This window comes from Augochlora pura, chromosome 9, assembly GCF_028453695.1.
Source record: "Augochlora pura isolate Apur16 chromosome 9, APUR_v2.2.1, whole genome shotgun sequence".
Taxonomy (NCBI): domain Eukaryota; kingdom Metazoa; phylum Arthropoda; class Insecta; order Hymenoptera; family Halictidae; genus Augochlora; species Augochlora pura.
The window spans coordinates 13,516,633-13,534,360 of record NC_135780.1 but is presented as its reverse complement, the minus strand read 5'-3'; the positions used below and the strand labels follow the sequence as shown (position 1 = coordinate 13,534,360).

General features: G+C 34.8%; 5 protein-coding genes and 1 non-coding gene across 9 annotated transcripts; 2 read left to right on the top strand and 4 right to left on the bottom strand.

The window, feature by feature from the left end:
• Window positions 1–50: 50 nt before the first annotated feature.
• Window positions 51–2,981, bottom strand: LOC144475365 (uncharacterized). Of its 2 annotated transcripts, XM_078191193.1 has the most exons (5): window positions 2,886–2,981; window positions 1,589–1,961; window positions 1,298–1,513; window positions 1,026–1,198; window positions 51–678 (listed from the first exon to the last, which is right to left on the bottom strand). In XM_078191193.1, exons 3-5 carry the CDS (start codon window positions 1,472–1,474, stop codon window positions 306–308), a joined length of 723 nt encoding a protein of 240 aa, XP_078047319.1. In that variant the 5' UTR covers window positions 1,475–1,513; window positions 1,589–1,961; window positions 2,886–2,981; the 3' UTR covers window positions 51–305. The 2 variants fall into 2 exon arrangements, with proteins under 2 accessions (XP_078047319.1, XP_078047318.1); XM_078191192.1 differs by having other exon boundaries at window positions 1,298–1,961.
• On the top strand, window positions 2,977–7,627 carry Usp1 (ubiquitin specific protease 1). The gene is made up of 6 exons (XM_078191191.1): window positions 2,977–3,145; window positions 3,226–3,464; window positions 3,572–3,801; window positions 3,880–4,391; window positions 4,458–4,650; window positions 4,766–7,627. Exons 1-6 carry the CDS (start codon window positions 2,977–2,979, stop codon window positions 5,319–5,321), a joined length of 1,899 nt encoding a protein of 632 aa, XP_078047317.1. The 3' UTR covers window positions 5,322–7,627.
• A 904-nt stretch (window positions 7,628–8,531) lies between these two features.
• On the top strand, window positions 8,532–12,430 carry LOC144475366 (uncharacterized). 3 transcript variants are annotated; one of them, XM_078191197.1, is made up of 3 exons: window positions 8,532–8,683; window positions 10,656–10,820; window positions 11,027–12,430. In XM_078191197.1, the coding sequence occupies exons 2-3, from the start codon at window positions 10,686–10,688 to the stop codon at window positions 11,339–11,341; spliced, it is 450 nt and encodes a 149-aa protein (XP_078047323.1). In that variant the 5' UTR covers window positions 8,532–8,683; window positions 10,656–10,685; the 3' UTR covers window positions 11,342–12,430. The 3 variants fall into 3 exon arrangements, with proteins under 3 accessions (XP_078047323.1, XP_078047322.1, XP_078047321.1); XM_078191196.1 differs by having other exon boundaries at window positions 8,549–8,683; window positions 10,622–10,820; XM_078191195.1 differs by lacking the exon at window positions 8,532–8,683 and adding an exon at window positions 8,813–9,376 and having other exon boundaries at window positions 10,622–10,820.
• On the bottom strand, window positions 12,427–12,641 carry LOC144475457 (small nucleolar RNA U3). The gene has a single exon (XR_013494873.1). It is a non-coding gene; the product is annotated as a small nucleolar RNA U3 (small nucleolar RNA).
• A 406-nt stretch (window positions 12,642–13,047) lies between these two features.
• LOC144474827 (E3 ubiquitin-protein ligase NRDP1-like) lies at window positions 13,048–14,935 on the bottom strand. The gene is made up of 2 exons (XM_078190154.1): window positions 14,446–14,935; window positions 13,048–14,300 (listed from the first exon to the last, which is right to left on the bottom strand). The coding sequence occupies exons 1-2, from the start codon at window positions 14,533–14,535 to the stop codon at window positions 13,773–13,775; spliced, it is 618 nt and encodes a 205-aa protein (XP_078046280.1). The 5' UTR covers window positions 14,536–14,935; the 3' UTR covers window positions 13,048–13,772.
• A 227-nt stretch (window positions 14,936–15,162) lies between these two features.
• Window positions 15,163–17,187, bottom strand: LOC144474698 (uncharacterized). The gene is made up of 3 exons (XM_078189847.1): window positions 16,607–17,187; window positions 16,432–16,523; window positions 15,163–15,873 (listed from the first exon to the last, which is right to left on the bottom strand). Exons 1-3 carry the CDS (start codon window positions 16,986–16,988, stop codon window positions 15,358–15,360), a joined length of 990 nt encoding a protein of 329 aa, XP_078045973.1. The 5' UTR covers window positions 16,989–17,187; the 3' UTR covers window positions 15,163–15,357.
• Between the last annotated feature and the right edge of the window lie 541 nt (window positions 17,188–17,728).

Sequence of the window (17,728 nt, the reverse complement as noted above, 5' to 3'; positions counted from 1 at the left end):
TAACAATTTTGAAAATTCATTTCGGTAATAGACATTCTTATACATTTTATTTTATTTCTTAAACTTTATTAAATCTCTGTACAATTGTCCTTCACTATGAAAATGTACAAATTAGGAGACACTAACAAACGAAATCACTAACACTAAAATTCATTGGTCGACTTTTACCACATATTTGATATAATGTGGGTGTTTCATGATATAAATTACATAATTGTAATTATCATTTCTTGTACAACATTGTAAAAGAATATCAAAATTTATAATTTAAAATATCTAGTTCTTATAATATACAACCTGAATATTTACTTTTTCAAGGAACTGTAAAAATGTTTGGAATAAATTGGTTCCTCTGGTCGTTCTCTAACTGGTGTAGATAAAAATGATAATGGTGTGGATAAAAGTGATATTGGTGAAAATAAATAATCTGCCCTTGATGGAGAATTGTTTTCTGAAACTGCTGTTGAATTTGCATCTTGTGATGTTGCAGTTAGATGTGATGTGTCAATTATATTTATTGCTGAAGTTGACTCTTCCTTATTTGTTACTGAAGTTGAATCATCCTTATTCGTTGCTTTATATTTCCAACTAAGATTTGGCGTGAATTCAACTTCTATAGTTTCTGTTGCATCTTGAGAAGTCTCTTGCTCGGACAGTTTAGTACTATTTGCACTTTCCCTAAAGAATCATCAGTTTAAATTGCATTCAAATAAAATTAATAAATCATTATGTTCCATTAATACTATTTGCTGAAATATTTTAGTTTTAGGATACTATACTCAATCCGCAGAATCTACAAAGTCTACAGAATTCATTTTTATAATCAAGATATCTATCTCATCAGTACTTCATATATACATACACTAAACAAAATATTGAGTTAAATTACAAGTAACTTCTATTTTAAATTTATATACCTATTTGTTTAAGATACTCTACATTGAATATTTAATTAATCTTGATAATGATTACTATGCTTTCTATTTTCATAACTAGTTTTCCATGTAATTAATGATGATGCTTACTGGTCCGTCTGATCCTTATTATATTGGTAACCATATTTTTCTAAAATCAGTTCTATATTGTCACACTGTTCCTTCAATGTCTCATACTCCATCCTAGTTTCTTGAAGAACATGTTCTATAGATAAATTTTCTATATGTTTATCTACTTCCAAAGCTGTTGCCTTTATTCCTTCCTAATATAATAATATTAGACAATTAATAACAGCGGTAATACATAAAAATATTAAAATTAGTCTACTAATTATTTTAAATAATTTATCACGCTATCATACTTTGACAGTTCGCATACTGCTCCATAATGTTTCAATCCGAGCATTCGTTTTCGCACTGCGTTCTGTAAATTTCCCAATACTTATTTTAGGATTGCTCCATATGTTATCTAAGCTTTCGATGCCAGCATCGAGTTGACGAGCTTGAATAATGAGACTGTCAAAATTATTTGACTCCATTACACAATATTAATCCGTTGTTGAACTTAATTTTTCGTCCTGCCCGTTGAACGTTTAAACGGTTTTAAAATAGCAGGTTAGCCAATACACAAATGTAAATGTTCGACTACTGACCCGACACTGCCGGGTGACTAGGGACTTTCGTGAAAAGCTGGCTTGGATCTTCTTCCAGCGCGTACACGTGGGTAAGGTGGAAAAAGGACCGCCAAAAAACGAGAGTTGCGAGGGTGTTGCATAGCCATTTTAAGCTATTGCGCTATGGTGGAAATATACATAAATTACAAAATACATAACTATAAAAATAACATTACATTTGATATTCGAATTTCCCTCTTGTCGCCACCCATCGGAAATCATAATACGGTAGCGCCACCGCACATCATACGTACCCAAGGTTCGTGCCATAGATACTTGTATCATAGATGGGAATGCATAACATTTTGCGTACATTACAGTATTATACAACGTACAACATATGTAGATAAATCTGGAATGGACAACTATCGCGTTAAAAGGTTTACTTATGTCATAGCCATTGCCACGACGTACGTTGCATTTTTAAGTGTAAGGGCTTGTAACAATTCACTGCTAGGTAATGCATATTGACAGCGTAAACGGTGTAGTAAGAGGTAGATGTACAGTATGTGAAATTGTGGATTGCTCATGAACTCATGAATACATGATATTAGGTGAAACGAGTATGTAATGGCTACTGTAATATTGTTTTAAAAAAAACCTGTTCCGTGTGACATTCGTAGAAATGTAGCTGATGTTATTCAAAAAAACCGATTTCGAGGCTTAATTGCACATACAGATTTTTCTTGATTAACTAAGGTTAATATAAAGCTCATTTGTTCCATGACTTCCCCACTGAGTAATACGTGAGTAAAGAGTTCTCAATTTTTTATATTTACGTAGTATAAATTGAATATTTTGTACGAGTTGTTATCTGTTCGCGATTGACAGAATTTTGTTAATAAAATCATCGCGAGACGATATTATTGAAACCTGTTTAGATCTGATATAAGTTTCTGTAAAGTCGCATGTCTAATGAATAATACTGAACGATTTTGAGCAAGTTTTATGGTAAAGATTATGTATTAAAAATTATTGTTTGATTACGTATTAAACTCAATGCGAGTAATGCATTTTTATATATCAACTTTTCAAGTAACAGTTTTCCTTATTCCCATAAAACTATGCTGATATGTATGATACTCCTTGACAGAATCAATATGTTTACAGTTGGAGTACATCTTATTGTTCAGATGTATTTGTTTCATTTCATGGGTTTTAGTTACTCAGATTTCAATCGAAAGCAATAATATTATAATGATCATATTTGAAAAATATTCATTCCATACAAATTATTGAACCTTGGTATTAGTACGTATAAGTTGTAAGAAGATACCTTGACGTTGAAAGGAACAGATTGTTGAAAATCAATATATTCGTTTGACTGTATAATATTTGTAATTTTCTATTATTCAGGTTAACAGAAAATGACAGTATTAGAAACAGAAAAAGACGCGGATAAACGTTCGGTTCCTCCAAGAAAGAAAGTGTGCTTGTCCCTTTCTGGCCGTGAACGTGCAGTTTCTATCAACATACCTCAGGTTCCTCATACATCAGCCAGAGAGAGCCTTCTGAATAGAGAAACTTTTACATACAGTATGTAAACATTAGTATTTTTATATACATTATAAAACTTCTATTAAGTGTATAGAATTTAATGATTATTTGTTACGAAGGTACAAGCAAAATGTTGAATGGTTATCGTAATCAAATAAATAATCATCAAGATGGTGGATACAATGTGTCAAATGGTGGCACAGAGGGATTAAGAATAGCCACTTTGTGTAATTTAGGAAATACATGTTTTTTGAATAGTGTGATATATACTTTACGATTTGCACCATCATTTCTACATAATCTACATCATTTAGCCACTGATTTGTCCAATTTAAATGAAAAACAATTTCAAACAAAAGTAAGTCCACAAATCAAATTCACAAGAAAATAACTCACCTTGTGTTAATGTAGATTACCTAGCATAACTTTTTGTATATGTAAATAAAATACAACATTTTACAACAGATAAAATCATCATCCTTGGGAAGAACTGGCATGTCACTTATGTCAAGTAGCAGCCGTAGTTGGAGTAGTAAAGATTTGTTAGCTTTGGCTGGACCAACTGGAGACAACAATAAACACAGAATACAAATAGCTACGGAAAAATTACATGAATTATTTATAGCATTACGTGTATCCGAAACGAGAGAAAATAGTGAACCATATCAACCTGATGCATTTTTACAAGCACTAAGGTATGTAAAGTATTGTCGAAAAGTTATGTAAAAAATTTGCAGCATTGAAATTACATATGTTATCCTTCTTTGTTTCAGAGAGGTGAATCCTATCTTTGAAGGAAATCAACAGCAAGATGCTCACGAACTTTTGGTGTGTTTATTGGATAATATCAGAGAAACATTTCAATTGTTAGTTCGACACAGAGAAAGCCAATTTGGTCAAAATAATGGATTGCCAGATTTTTCTGTAGAACATCCGTCGAACATGCAATCGGAATGTGCTAATTCCACAAAGAGAAGCTTCTGTAAATCTAGGAAAAAGAAGAAAATAACGAAAAGAGGAAGCTCATCTTGTCTTATACAGTCTAATTTGAATGGCATATCAGTGTCTTCTAGACCATATCAAAATGGTCACTCCGAGTTTCTGGAGAGTAACGGAGATATAAACAGTCACAGGCCAGAAAGCAAAAAATGTTTCATTTCCGAAGACTTTGAGGGCGTCAGTCTTCTGCGTACCACATGCCTTGAATGCGAACACGTTACAGAACGAAAAGAAACATTTTGTGATATCTGTGTGCCTATCGACATTGACCGATCAAATGAAACTGGTATGTGGTATCAATGAGATTTAACTTTGTATTAGATGAATATAGTGTAAGCGTATTTATTTCTAGATGAAGACGTTAGATCAATGGATAGTAGCGAGGTGTATAAACGTGCAGTAGTTACCAGTGAACTTCTCTGGGGTAGAGATAAGTATTGGTGTGCTCGATGTCTTCGATACAATGAAGCCAGAAGAGCAGTATGCTTTCCCTCGTTACCAAGGCTACTCATATTGCAGTTAAAACGATTTTCTACTGCAGCAGGGTGAGATAACATGTCTTGTTATGTGTAGAGAGATATTCCGTACTTTTATCTGTTGTCAAAAAATCTCTGTAGAAAATTGAAAAAAAAATCAATGAGAACTTCTTGAATTTTCTAGGTCAATGGAAAAGATTAATAATCATATGCCGACGCCATTGACTTTGCAATGCTTCTGCGAAGAGTGTAACAATGATCAGACACGCAGTACGGGTGGTAGATCAGAGTCTCGGCACGTGTACAAACTTTATTCTGTAATTATGCATCAAGGCGCAACCATGACAGCTGGTCACTATATTGCTTACACGCGTCTACCTGACGAGTCTGCGTTTACAGAATACTTCCAATGCGACAGGGATAGTAAGAGACAGACTTCCAGTCATAGAAGTAGCAGCACAAACACAAATACATCATCATCAGACAAAGCATCAGGCATATTAAAATACTTCAGGAGTAAACCAAGTGCTAGCGAGTCTAAGGAGCAGTTATTCAGGGTCGGTTGTCGCAGCATGGATTGTTGCGGCGTCAGACGTCATAAATATCCTAGCACTTGGTTGGAGTGCGATGATGAGGCAGTGCATGTGATACCCTTAAGAGAGTTGGAAGGAAAATTAGCACCCAATCCGCGAAATTCCGCGACTCCTTATCTCTTGTTTTATGTGAGATCCATGGCATAAAATTCTTTTGATATACAGGGTGGGGCATTTTAAACGGGTCACCCGAATAACTCGCTCGTTTTTGAAGATAGCAGAAAATGCATCTGGTATTATCAATTTTTCTCTGAGAAAAAAAACTGTTCTATTTAAAAAAACAGAATTGACCTTTATATCTCTTTGACGCCTTCATCTACAGAATAATTGGTAATACCAGATTATATATTATACSAGATACATTTTCTCCTATCTTCAAAAACAAGCGAGTTATTCAGGTGACCTGTTTAAAATGCCCCACCCTGTATAAGGTATTGAAACTACAGTATTACTAGGCCTCTGTTTCCTTATTAATAACTGCTCCTGTGATGCTACACACATTCCAAATTACCTTGTATGTACTCTACTGAGCTTAGAGTATAATATCGTAGAAAATAAGCGATGTTCTGCAATCACATTTAAAACTTTGAATTTGGTAGTTACGTAATAAGCAATAAATTCTTGAAATCTAAGCGATGGTGCTACTCAGATTTTAGTTACGGAATACCATCAAATGTCAATTTGTATTTAGATGATTAACGTTAGTTGGGGCGTGGAGTATATAATTTTTAAGTTATTTCTGTAAAATAGAATTGTGCATTTTTCATTTAATTAACTTGCAGACATTCTCGAATTATAATAAGAGAATGAGAGTGGTTGTGTGTAATAATTTTGTGAATCTATGCTATATTTATCATTTTGCATTTCCATTGCTCATAGTATCTCGAATATGTATTATTTTATAGTAATTTAAACTTATGAAAACATTGAAATGAAGAACAAAGAAATCATCCTATTAAACATATATAAATACTATAAAAATATTTTTCTTTACTTCAATTTTTTTGTATTTTCAATTCCTACATGCTATTTCGTTTTGAAACATCCATATTTCAGAAATATGATTGTAAATAAATTTTAAGAGCACATCAAAGTTTTCATTCAAGTCAGAAAATCAGTGTGATGGTTAAAACGAATGGTTTTTTTAGAACTTTCTTTCGACTAATGGCAAGATGTTATTTACGATGTTTTTATCGGTGTATTGTACATGTATCTAAAAGTAATATTTTCTACAGTTTTCCTTTTTCATATTATTAAAACCCCACTCAATTCTGAACGTACGACGTAAGAAGTTTTAAACGCTATTATTCATAGCAATATAAGATGCACCTAGATTAGAAAGGATATGACTCCGTTATTTAGTCATTAAGGGAAACAAATCTTTGGATCGGCAATTAGTGACGCACATATAATTAGAAGCACATGCAATGTGACACTATTTTAGTAAGTCTACTACACGGTTAGTTATAATTTAAAAACAAAACTATGAAACCCGACGTGCATCTTATATTTCCATGGAAAATTATTCTCCAAATTTCTTTCCATTCCATTGTCGAACAAACTTACTGTATACAGAGAGTCGATCATTATTAAAATACTCGGGATGGGGTGCACAACGAAGAGCCTTTCGAAAGAAAAGCAAAGCTATATGTAGCATGAGAAATCAATGTAACAATCCTACTTTCTAGATACGACGTACGCAATAGTCACTATACTGTAACATAATGAAAAGCTTTATAGATAACTCGTACAGTTGTCATATATTTTATGAATTGTAAATTCTTGTATAATTAAACCCGCTCGTGGTTATTTAACAATAGGAGGCCGCGTTGATTGGTTTTAATCATCCATCGCGAACTAAAAAAGAAAAAATACTGAAAATCGAAGTATATAAACAAATCAAACATAGAGTGAACACGTCAAAGGGTGTCTGACTTATATTCATAAGTTACATTCATTCACTACTCACAAAAAAAAAATAATCTCAATGAACTTTCTATTATGTTAGAAGTTCAATAACAGTTTGTAAACACACGCGTACGTAAGATCATTGCAAAATGTATAATAATAAGACACTAATGAAGATGTATCAACTTATGTATTCTTTCATTCTTCGATACTGTATATATATATATAATACTGAATAGAACAAGTATTGTATTTTTAAATGCTCCATTTTCTCTTAAAAAAACAAAGGGGAAATGTTATACGAGAAGTACACTGAGAATATTTAATAGTAGTACACGCTATACTTTATAGTTACTGTATTTAATGTAAACAGTGTCTGTAATATATGTTATAAGTTTCGCTAACTATAAACAGTCTCACGCGGTAGGTCCTGGAACGCATTATCCGCGGATGTTCTGTTGTACAAGAATCAGTTAAAGGTTGTAAGAAACCTAGTAAGACAGCATAAATCACGAATAGCTATTTTGTCGTAATTAATAAATCAATTTTAAACATACACGATCTTCTTACTTGTTTAATTTATTTAATTATTTTTAATCTTTGGTCTATACCCTCTTTCAACGCAGAAGACTTTCGAAGTTTAAAATTACTTCGGTTAATAAAATATACAATTTAACTATAGTAATGTTGTTCCGATGCACGTGGATAAACCGAGGTAATTCGAGGAAAACTGTTCTTACGATACCATCGGTGAAACAGTATGAAAACTGGCTTGCGGCTCGTGGTATGACAACAAGTGGAATTGGTGTGTCATGGCCAGACGCGCCACGCATATGTCCCCGAGAGCTCCGAAAAGCAATTTTTAAACTTTCTTTATAATATCTCGGATAAAAAAGAAGTACGAACACATTTGTGAGCCGTTGTAGATAGATCAAAGAGCTGCTTGAGCTTGATGAGCTTGAGAAGCTCCCTGATTTCTGTTTTATAATTATATACAATGGCTAGTAAAATCATCCCTTAAAAGATCATGACTTTATAATGACACTGTGCATCTTTGCCGATGCAATACTTATGTAATCGAACATTCAGTTATTTCTAAACGCATCACAGTACCTTTAATTTGTTATTATCGATTATTTCTAGAAATGTGCGTACATATTGCAGTTTTCACGTTACCGTGCTTAGCTAGTCGCTACAATAAGCGTAATTGGCGACGAATATTTCATAACATATTCGCTATGGTTACGGAACGTTTTAAATATAGTTTCGGATGCATTCGAAACCGCGATTCTAACGAGGAATATCTGGGACAGCGAGGGCAAAACTCGCGGCACGAAATTATTAATTCTACGGAGGGTCCTGTCTATGTTAAAATATTCGTCAGATGTCAGGATGTCAGCTTGATCATACCTGACTATATACATATATCGATTCTTTCGATAGGGGTCAGTAGTGGATAGTTTTCCCTTCACATGCTAGGCTTGACATATTACAGTTTCTTCTACTTTGCTACTCGCGCCGCACGCTTCGTTTCCTCTGGTCGCTGTGTTTTTCCTTTTGTTGTGAATATGATCGCGTCGGTAACATTTTAAAAAGAAAAGGTAAGTCAAGCGAGGAAGAGGAGCACGAAAGTTTTGAGCAGCCTACGGCTACCTGTTTAAATTCAATTTTCCGCGCTTCGAGCAGGGTGGCTTGCATTCAAATAATTGCGTATCTTCGATTTGAATTCTGTATTCGAACCTCGCATTTTTTCAAATATTATTTTTCTACTTATTATCGTTAAAATGTCTTATTAGTATAAACGAAATTATACTATATATTTTGATATTTCAGTGTATATTATTATCAATTATCTGCCTTGAAAAATTGATCGACATTAAAACAATGAATTAACGTTTTCGAATTTCTGTTCACCACGTGTTTACGCTCGATCATTGTAGAAGAATTTTAGAAGCGCAGTTACGAGCGAAATCGATTTTCTACAGCAATCGCGGTCATATTTTGTGACTTTGATAAGTCTTATTCCTTATTTTCTACTATTTTACATATAATTATTATTGAAGATACGATTATATTTAAAAATAAATATTTACAAAGATAACTAAACAATTTCTCTCTCTTTTGTACTCTATTATACTTGTTTAATAAATATTTAAATATATATTATATCGCTTAAATACTATAATTATCACTTGAAAGTAATACTTTTCTTTCTTTGCATAAAAACCGAGTATACCGCATTTCTGCCATTTAGTCTTCGATAAGAATCTAACACCAATTTGTAATCGAGTATGGTGAGTCAAATGATTATAATTTCGCTAATGTTCACACGTGAAATTGTTGTGTTAATTAAACACTTTCTGTTCCTGAATGAACACACGATCGTCACGATTGCACGAAAAAAATTGACAATGTAAGTCATAGATGTTCATTTTCACTATGTATAATGCACATCTTTTGCTGTGACGGAGCAAATCGAATCAATACAGTCACGGTGTATTGTTAGCGAATAATGGGTCTCACAAAGTTACTGACATTTGCTACGTGTTCTTATATTGGTCATGTTAAAGCATGTTAAAAATGTTGTACATTAAAAAACGATAATGGTATTGATTGTATAGTTTGCTTGTTTCGCCGTTCGGTTCACATAATGTAACTGGTTCTTATCTTTTTAATGTATGGTAAAATTCGTGTTAGATCAGCGATCTGGAAGCGACGGGGAAGGTGATGACATTACGAGGGGGTTGACACGCAGGGTTTATAGAAGGGGAGGGTGGAATGGACAGGCGCAATACATTGTTTACAATGTTTAGGATTTCAAGCACTGTTTCTTTATCAAACAATTTTTTCGAAAATTTGCGAACAATTTAAAGATTGAAATGGTTGACAGACGGTTTTTGCAATTTTAATACACCGAACGCCAGTCTTACTTCAGTTACCAGACTACTCTGTACTCGTGAAATCGATAGAAAAAGACCAACATATTTGTTTATTGCAAACACAATGGCTACGTTTTCTCAGACAGTGCTAAGACAGCGTGTACATTCTCTACATTCTATGAGACTGCCAGCAGGAATTTTATCGATGTCTATAGTATGTATAGCATACAACAATCACGAGACGTGTACCTCCTATTTCCCCCAACTTAAACAAGCGTTTGTCCCTGACGTTTGCCATGGCTCCAAAGTGTCATTGAACAATTTGATTACCAATGACTTACACATCACTGTCGGGACTGTGCTACCGCGATGCGTTTGTCGATATCGTAAATCTAATTTCTCGTAATATGTTGTAACTATGCAAAAAGCAATTGACTAAGTCTAGTCAAAATTTAATATTAAAGTACAGAGAAAACGATGAAGATTAATAGATTGAATCAACCTTCATCGTTAAGTTGAAAAGAATCTAAATGTTTAAAAATTATAATGGACGTAAGAGATTACGGAACACCTGAACAATTTGTAAAGAGGATTACAGGGAACCGTACTTTTTATACTCGCCATTATGTCTTCGTAATTCGGTGCACCATCTGATTACAGAATTTATTGAAACTCACGCATTGTCGATATGAAGCATCAACAGATCTCGGTCGACTTTGTCAGTATGGTGTACACTACGTGGACTTACGTGGCTCTTGCCGCTGCCGTTTGGATACTACTCAGGCTGATCCAGGCGTGTTTTTGTTTACCGCGTCAATTGAAGAGACAAACCGACATGCGGCGTGTGCTGCGAGAAAAGGTGCAATTTCTTATATATTGCTCAATAAATTGCAACGACCCTTAACACGCGTTTACTCGTTGTCTTACAGTCTGGAAAAAAGAATTCGAGTCATTTTCTTCCAATATCAAAAATGTTATCGCGTTTTAAAAGGTATCCGAGAATGTTATCGATTAATTTTCCGGAAATTTTACGAAAATATATCTTGAACGTTGATGTGATTTTAGGTGGAGGGTTACGAGAAGTACATAATAGAGTGCGAGCAACGAGAAATGGCGGAACAAAAATTGCGTGGTGACGATACGCCAATGGATCCGGCGGTGGCGGAACAATGGAAAGAACGAAGGGAGTGCCTCGAGATGTTGAAAAGAGAATTAAATAAAGTGCACGAGAATAAAGATCCGTTAGACATGAGCGATTACCTGGACGAATTCGACAAGGAGGACAAGGATCTCAGTATCACAGAAGTACAAGACGATGGCAATTGCAAGGAGAAATTAGACAAGCAAATGACCAATTCAGATCGTAAAAAGATCAAGTAATCGCATCGTTCGTGGCTCTTTTTAAATACTGTTACTATCGATAAGTAATCAAGAACTTATAAAGGATTGTATTACCGTATACGCGAATTGGAAATGGTAATTGAACTGCGTCGTTCCTTCACAGTTTTATGTCTGTGATGTAATGATGACTATGAAAAATGTGGCGCGATATATAAGTATCGATTATTCTATATAGTAGGAACATAATTCACAACGACAACGATATTATTATTGATAATATTGCTACCGATTTTCGAGCGAATTTTATTCATGCGAATAAAGTTTTGTTCAACTCTGCACGAGATAACACAGGCACAAATGTGACGATAAGGGAATCACCATCATCCGACAGTAAACCATATAAAGTTCTAGTTACCATGATAGTAGGAAATTTCAGCTTCTTCTTCATACTAACTCTGCGTTACAATTTGAAAGAAATATCTTTAGGATCATAGTACATGTCACTAGTGACCACTTTGACATAATCGACTGACAAACACTGTAAACTGTACAAATTATTAATGGTTATCTTATTATTGTCGCAAGACTTTGCATACGAGATGTTTCACCGGCAATCAACGAATTTGTAATTTAATAACGGAAGTATTATTAACTCTCGCAATTAATATAAGTTTAAAAAAAGAAAAAGTAGTCAAAAGTACCTATAGCATATTTTCAAGATGTCCAGTGGCGTGTGCGATTTATTAAAAAAAAAACAAAGCGTTCCTTATACTAGTATATATGTATTTGTACTCGAAAATCAAGTAGTTAATTTTCCATTATGACTAAAATATATTCCATAACGTTTTCCCGAAAATTTCAAGTGTCCTTATGAAAAGATAATATGTATACGATTTATTTAATGTAAGTGCTATTTATTATTGACTGTAAACCGGTGTTCTTAAAAAATTCTTTCAAACCGTCAATTAGTCATAAATACATTACGATACTTGTAACAATTTCTACAGTCATACCGAGCATAAAAAGCTATTGATTTTAAATGATTTTCAAAAAAGTCATGTAATATTAGGAATGTAAGTTGCAAAGTATTCTTTTGTGTTTGGAAATTAAATAAAAAAATACAGACCACTCAGAAAACTCCTCTTCCCATTTCCCTCGCACAGAGTACAAGGGATGAACGATCATCGATGACTGAAAAGTCGTACAAAGACAACTCTTCGAGTCCTCCTCACGCTCAAGGAAGGGAGTTACATCTCCTCATCATGGTTGCATCAACTCTCTGTTAGGACAGAGAGAAAAAAAGATCTACTACAGAACTGATCCTGTGAAGTATGACCTTAACGTTTCTAGCTACGGCGATGCTATATCAAGTATACGCTGCGCTACTTCAGCAGCGAGAAAGTAGCTTAAAGGCTAGGCTATCTGTCGGCAGAAATGTGAAGTAGCAATGAACACTTGCAGTAATGCGTCCTATTCCCGCATAGGCCACAACTTGATCCGTTAGCGAGAAATAAGATAGAAATTTCCTTTGCTCTGATTGGCTGACGATTCACTGTTAAGACAGGGTCTATTGCGGATTGGGTGCGCAGTGAAATGGTGGGGATGTGCGTGCCAGCTTAGGGAGTAAAAAAGCAAACTTTACGCTTGTAATATTTGTTGGTGGGGTTAAAAAGAAGACTATAGGGAAAGAAGAGGAGGCGCTAAGGTGGCAGCGGTGGTAGCCGAATTATGAAGCCATATTTACTTTTTTATTTTCATATCCTTTTAACTATCATTTCTTTAATAATACTTCTGATTTCACTTTCTTTTTAGTATTTTCATGAAACGAAGTAGATAGATTAATTCTTTAGACTGCTTATTTATTGTCTCAAAAATATTGCAATAATGTAACTTATGTAGAATATTGTACTTATTTTCTCGTACGCCTCCGATAATTCTCTTTCATTTCACTCATCCACCCACTCTCATTCGAAGAAATTATCTCATTTGAGCTAACATTCACTGAATTGTTCTTCAAATTTGTTCAGTACTATAGTCTCGATTGTCGCAAACCATTTCTTCTTTAACAAACATACATGCTCAGTCATCGTTTATTTCGATCTTTTAAAGCATAACGCAAGTGTTTATGATCAGCAACAACGCGAAATTGTCGCTAATCGCGCACAGTAGGCAACACACTTGTCACCCACGTAATTTAAATACGTCGAAATGTAGGTATCTCGAGTACTTTTTTATCATTTCAACGAATTGTAATTTTTCAATTACAAATTTTTAGCCATTGTCTAGTATACTATATAATCACCCTAACATCTCAAGAAATTACATATATCATAAGGACGAAGATTTATATTGCAGAAGAGTTAAAAAAAGTTTATCTCTTTTTGTATCACATTATTAACAATTAGCAATAAATAAATATTGCTTTTGCTTATCTCCACTTACCAATGATTTCTTCTATTAATCAAAGTCGTTACGTGGGAGACTGTTTAATCCTATCTGGACAGGCACTTCTTTTTACATATTTGCTTTTCGATGCATATTCTTCGAATACAATTTTGAGCAAATGTTTTAAGCCTTGTAGTTCCTGCTTGTTTTCAAGTATTTGTAGTTGTTGTTCAAACAGTTCTTGCTCTATATCTGCAAATTTTTGCTCTCGACTATTTATCATGTTCCTCAGTTCTCTCACACAATTATGATCCTTAAATTCATTCTTAGGAATATCAAGATTACATCCTTGTTTGCAAAGCATAGGCCTTTCCAGATTGTATTCGCACTGTTCCAGGTGTGATACAAGACTATCGAGTTTCACTACTGCTTTGCATCCATACATTATATTGTCACAAGTAATGCAAAGACGTGTTAACATGTTCCTCAAAATTCGTGGAGCTGCTCTGAGATGTTCCGAGGTGGTTGTGGTATGATCCAAAGGGCAAGTGCCTTGTCTCTTCATCCATTCATGAATGCATGTTCGACAAAAAGTATGCTCGCACTCTGGTATCTGTAGCACAAGAAATTATGTTAAAAATAACTTTCACAATATAAATCAACCCTTACAACATTATAATAATATAGAAACATTCAATAACAAACAATGGATTATCAAAGAATAGGTTAAGGAAAACAACGAATTAATAGTCCAATACCTGGACGGGATCCTCCAGTACACCCGAGCATATCACACAGATAAGCTCCTGGTCAACTTCGCTTAGAAATCTGTTCACAGAAAACCCCATTCTGCGTAACTCCTGCTACCAGAACAGGCGGAAACATTTACATAAAGTGGAACGTGTTCCTTTTCCTTTATCACCTATGAAGGTGTGTTCTCACTGACATTTGCGAACAGTTCACAAAAAACATCGTTTATTGCTAATGTTAAACTTGTGCTGCAAGTCAAGAGTGACACATACATGTATAATATCATTTACGTACATACATGTGACTAAAAACAATCACGAGTTTCTGAATTATAATTTTGTAACGATATTGTTACGGCGACTTGTCCAAATCTAGTCGCTGTAATGTAATACTGCCCTGTGGTGAACCGCACGTGAAACCGGTGATGCATCAGCATGGAGTGCACCAGATAGAAAATCGATAATCGACATCCGTATGCATCGGAAAAGACAGATATGCATGGCAAGGCCTGATGAGCCGCTGTTATTACATAAATGTCTACCACTGTCTTTTTAGACGCAATCATTTGTCATTTTGTACTATCTAGTCTCACTCGTAAAACATTATCTTTTACTGTGGATACTGAGTAGTTCCAAGTACATATGTAACGCGAGCGAAAGGGTAAGCGAGCTCAGTAGTAGAAATATTAGGAAGTGGGAATCCGCGGTGTTTCACGTACGGTGCGTCGCGCCGTAATCCAGCGCATTTTTCTGGCCTTTTATTAATAACCTTAACATTAAATATCTCAACAACTGTAACACAAGATACAGTTATACAATTTGTAGAGAAATACGATAATTTTTATTCACTTTAACGCCTTGCACTTATACAATTCTTTTTGTAAAGTAAAGTCGATCGGAAAACTTTGAAATAATTGTAACTTAGCTATTGTCATTATTCTCAGAAGAAACCATGTCATTAGAGGTAGAAGCGGTAGATGATAGTTGAGGCGTAGAAATTATATTTTGTGTTATAGATGCAGGTGACGGATAATTGTATATCGAATTCGTAGGATGAGAATCATACATACTTTGTCTCATATTGCACGTAGGATTAGTATTAGCATTCATAGAATGATTAACAGGTACCTGATCGAAACCTCCCCGAACAGCGTTAAGAAATACACCCATGATCGCGTTTTGAATTGCACACTGAGTAGATTCAGGAAACTTCCTTAACTTCGAAGCAACTAAATTACCAAAGTGTTGTGGATCGTCGTTCGGTAACGAATTTGTTGCACAAGTGGCCAATAAATTGAAAGCTGTATCCAACCGATGATCTTCTTCTTGTTTCATCCGTTTTCTTCTTGGGTTTTTGTGCGACTGAGATTGAAAAGCTTCCATTTCTTCTGTGAATTCTGTATTTTCTCCTCCAATTGTATCTTCTTCAGTTTGAATCTAAATAATATTAGTTTCAATTGGTGTGGATTTTAAAACACGTGTATCATAATGTATGACACCACTTGCAATATCACTTTAACGTAGAATGTTCACAGAATTATTACTATAAGAGAAGAAATTGCTAACAATTCCTTGATATGCGGTCTTTAACCACTTAATGCTTGTGCGCCCCTGATATTGGCAGACTCAAAATCCTCGACTAGTTTTCTTGCGTGTCCGTGACGTTCACTGACATCGACGCGACGGCAACGTACTTATCCCGCTCTCGCTTATAATTAGAGCATTTTGTTTTCATTCAATGGAAAATCCTAATTACATTTTAATGTATTACACCATCACGCATTATAAATTTATATGTAGGATCTTGGGAAAAAACAAGGAACTGTACATGGGAATCGAACTCGCGACCCTCCGCTTGATAGTCGATCTACCTACCCACATAGCTATGAAACTCTACTAATTTATCAATCTTATAAATCTCAAACATATATAGAACGAATGAAATTTTTTAAAATGATGAGTTTTGTTATGAAATTTGGACTGTAAATTACTTACAGTTTCCATTGAATCCCGTGGTTTGTTCTTATCCAATATAAATTTCAAACTGTCGTAGGCAAACCAAGTACTTCTGTAGATCTCATTGGAACCTGTGCAAAGAGAAATTGTGTTTTTAAAGCTTCTATACGTAGGTGTTTCTGAACCTGAAAATAAATACTCGTTAACTACTCACCTTTACCGGTGCCGATACTTTTCCTGATTTTCATATTCTCCCTCCTGAACGACGATAACAATCGTTCCATCTTTCTTCTACATTCGTCCACCGATCTTCCAACTTCTTGGGCAATCTCTTTCCAGGCATCAAACTTTTTGTATTTGTTAAAGTGTTGGTAATGCTTCGGATCCCAAATAATATCTCTCTTTTTATATGCATCTATTAATTTCATAGCACCTTCGTTGTTCCATTCCATTATGTAACCCCGACAGCGGACGTGTACCTCGCTGGCTACCACTTCTAAACTGCCGCTCAGGTAACGCGTTACTTCTTTTCGAAGCGCTTCGTAACAAGTAACGGTATGCGGTAAAGCTGTGTTCACATTTGTTACCGTTACCATGTAAGCCACGTTCTGCTGCCCACACAATGACGAATCTGGACGGCGATACGTTTGATACGTTGTGCCACATACCGTTACTCGTTACACGGATCCGCGAGTAACGGTAACAACGCGCCGTAACAAATATGGACACACCTTCAACGTCCGGACAGCAGGGCCCGAGTCTATTTGGTTTCCGATTATAACTATTGTCATTTGACTACCCAATCTCTGACAATAAATTCAAGTACCTTAAAAAAATATGTAGAAATTAATTGATAAATAAAATTACAAATGATGCTAACTATACTTAGGTTCAAGTATTGAACACGAAAATGAATATGTTTCACGGTAGAACTCTTTTATGTTAATGTTAAATGGATGAAAAAGAAATCAGCGATAAAAGACAGGTGATTTCCAATTCAATATAATAAATCATCTGATTATGCATCGGTGGAAGCGTTGATTTAATTTGCGGAGAGGTAAATTTTATTTGCGCAAGTACGAATAAAACCTGAAAAAGGGTTAATTTGGTTTGTTATACATAGCAACATATAATTGTGTAGAATTACGTTGGTCGACTAGGACTTAATGCACTTACGGTATAACGTTCGGTAAGATTTGGCCGCAGGGTAAACGCAAGGTACGATTGCGTGTGCGGTTCTATAATAAACGACATTTAAAAAAAGAGAAACTGAAGGTAGCTGCACAGGTGGACCACGGTTCAGAAAGCACCTGTTCGCGCACCTGTACTATTGATT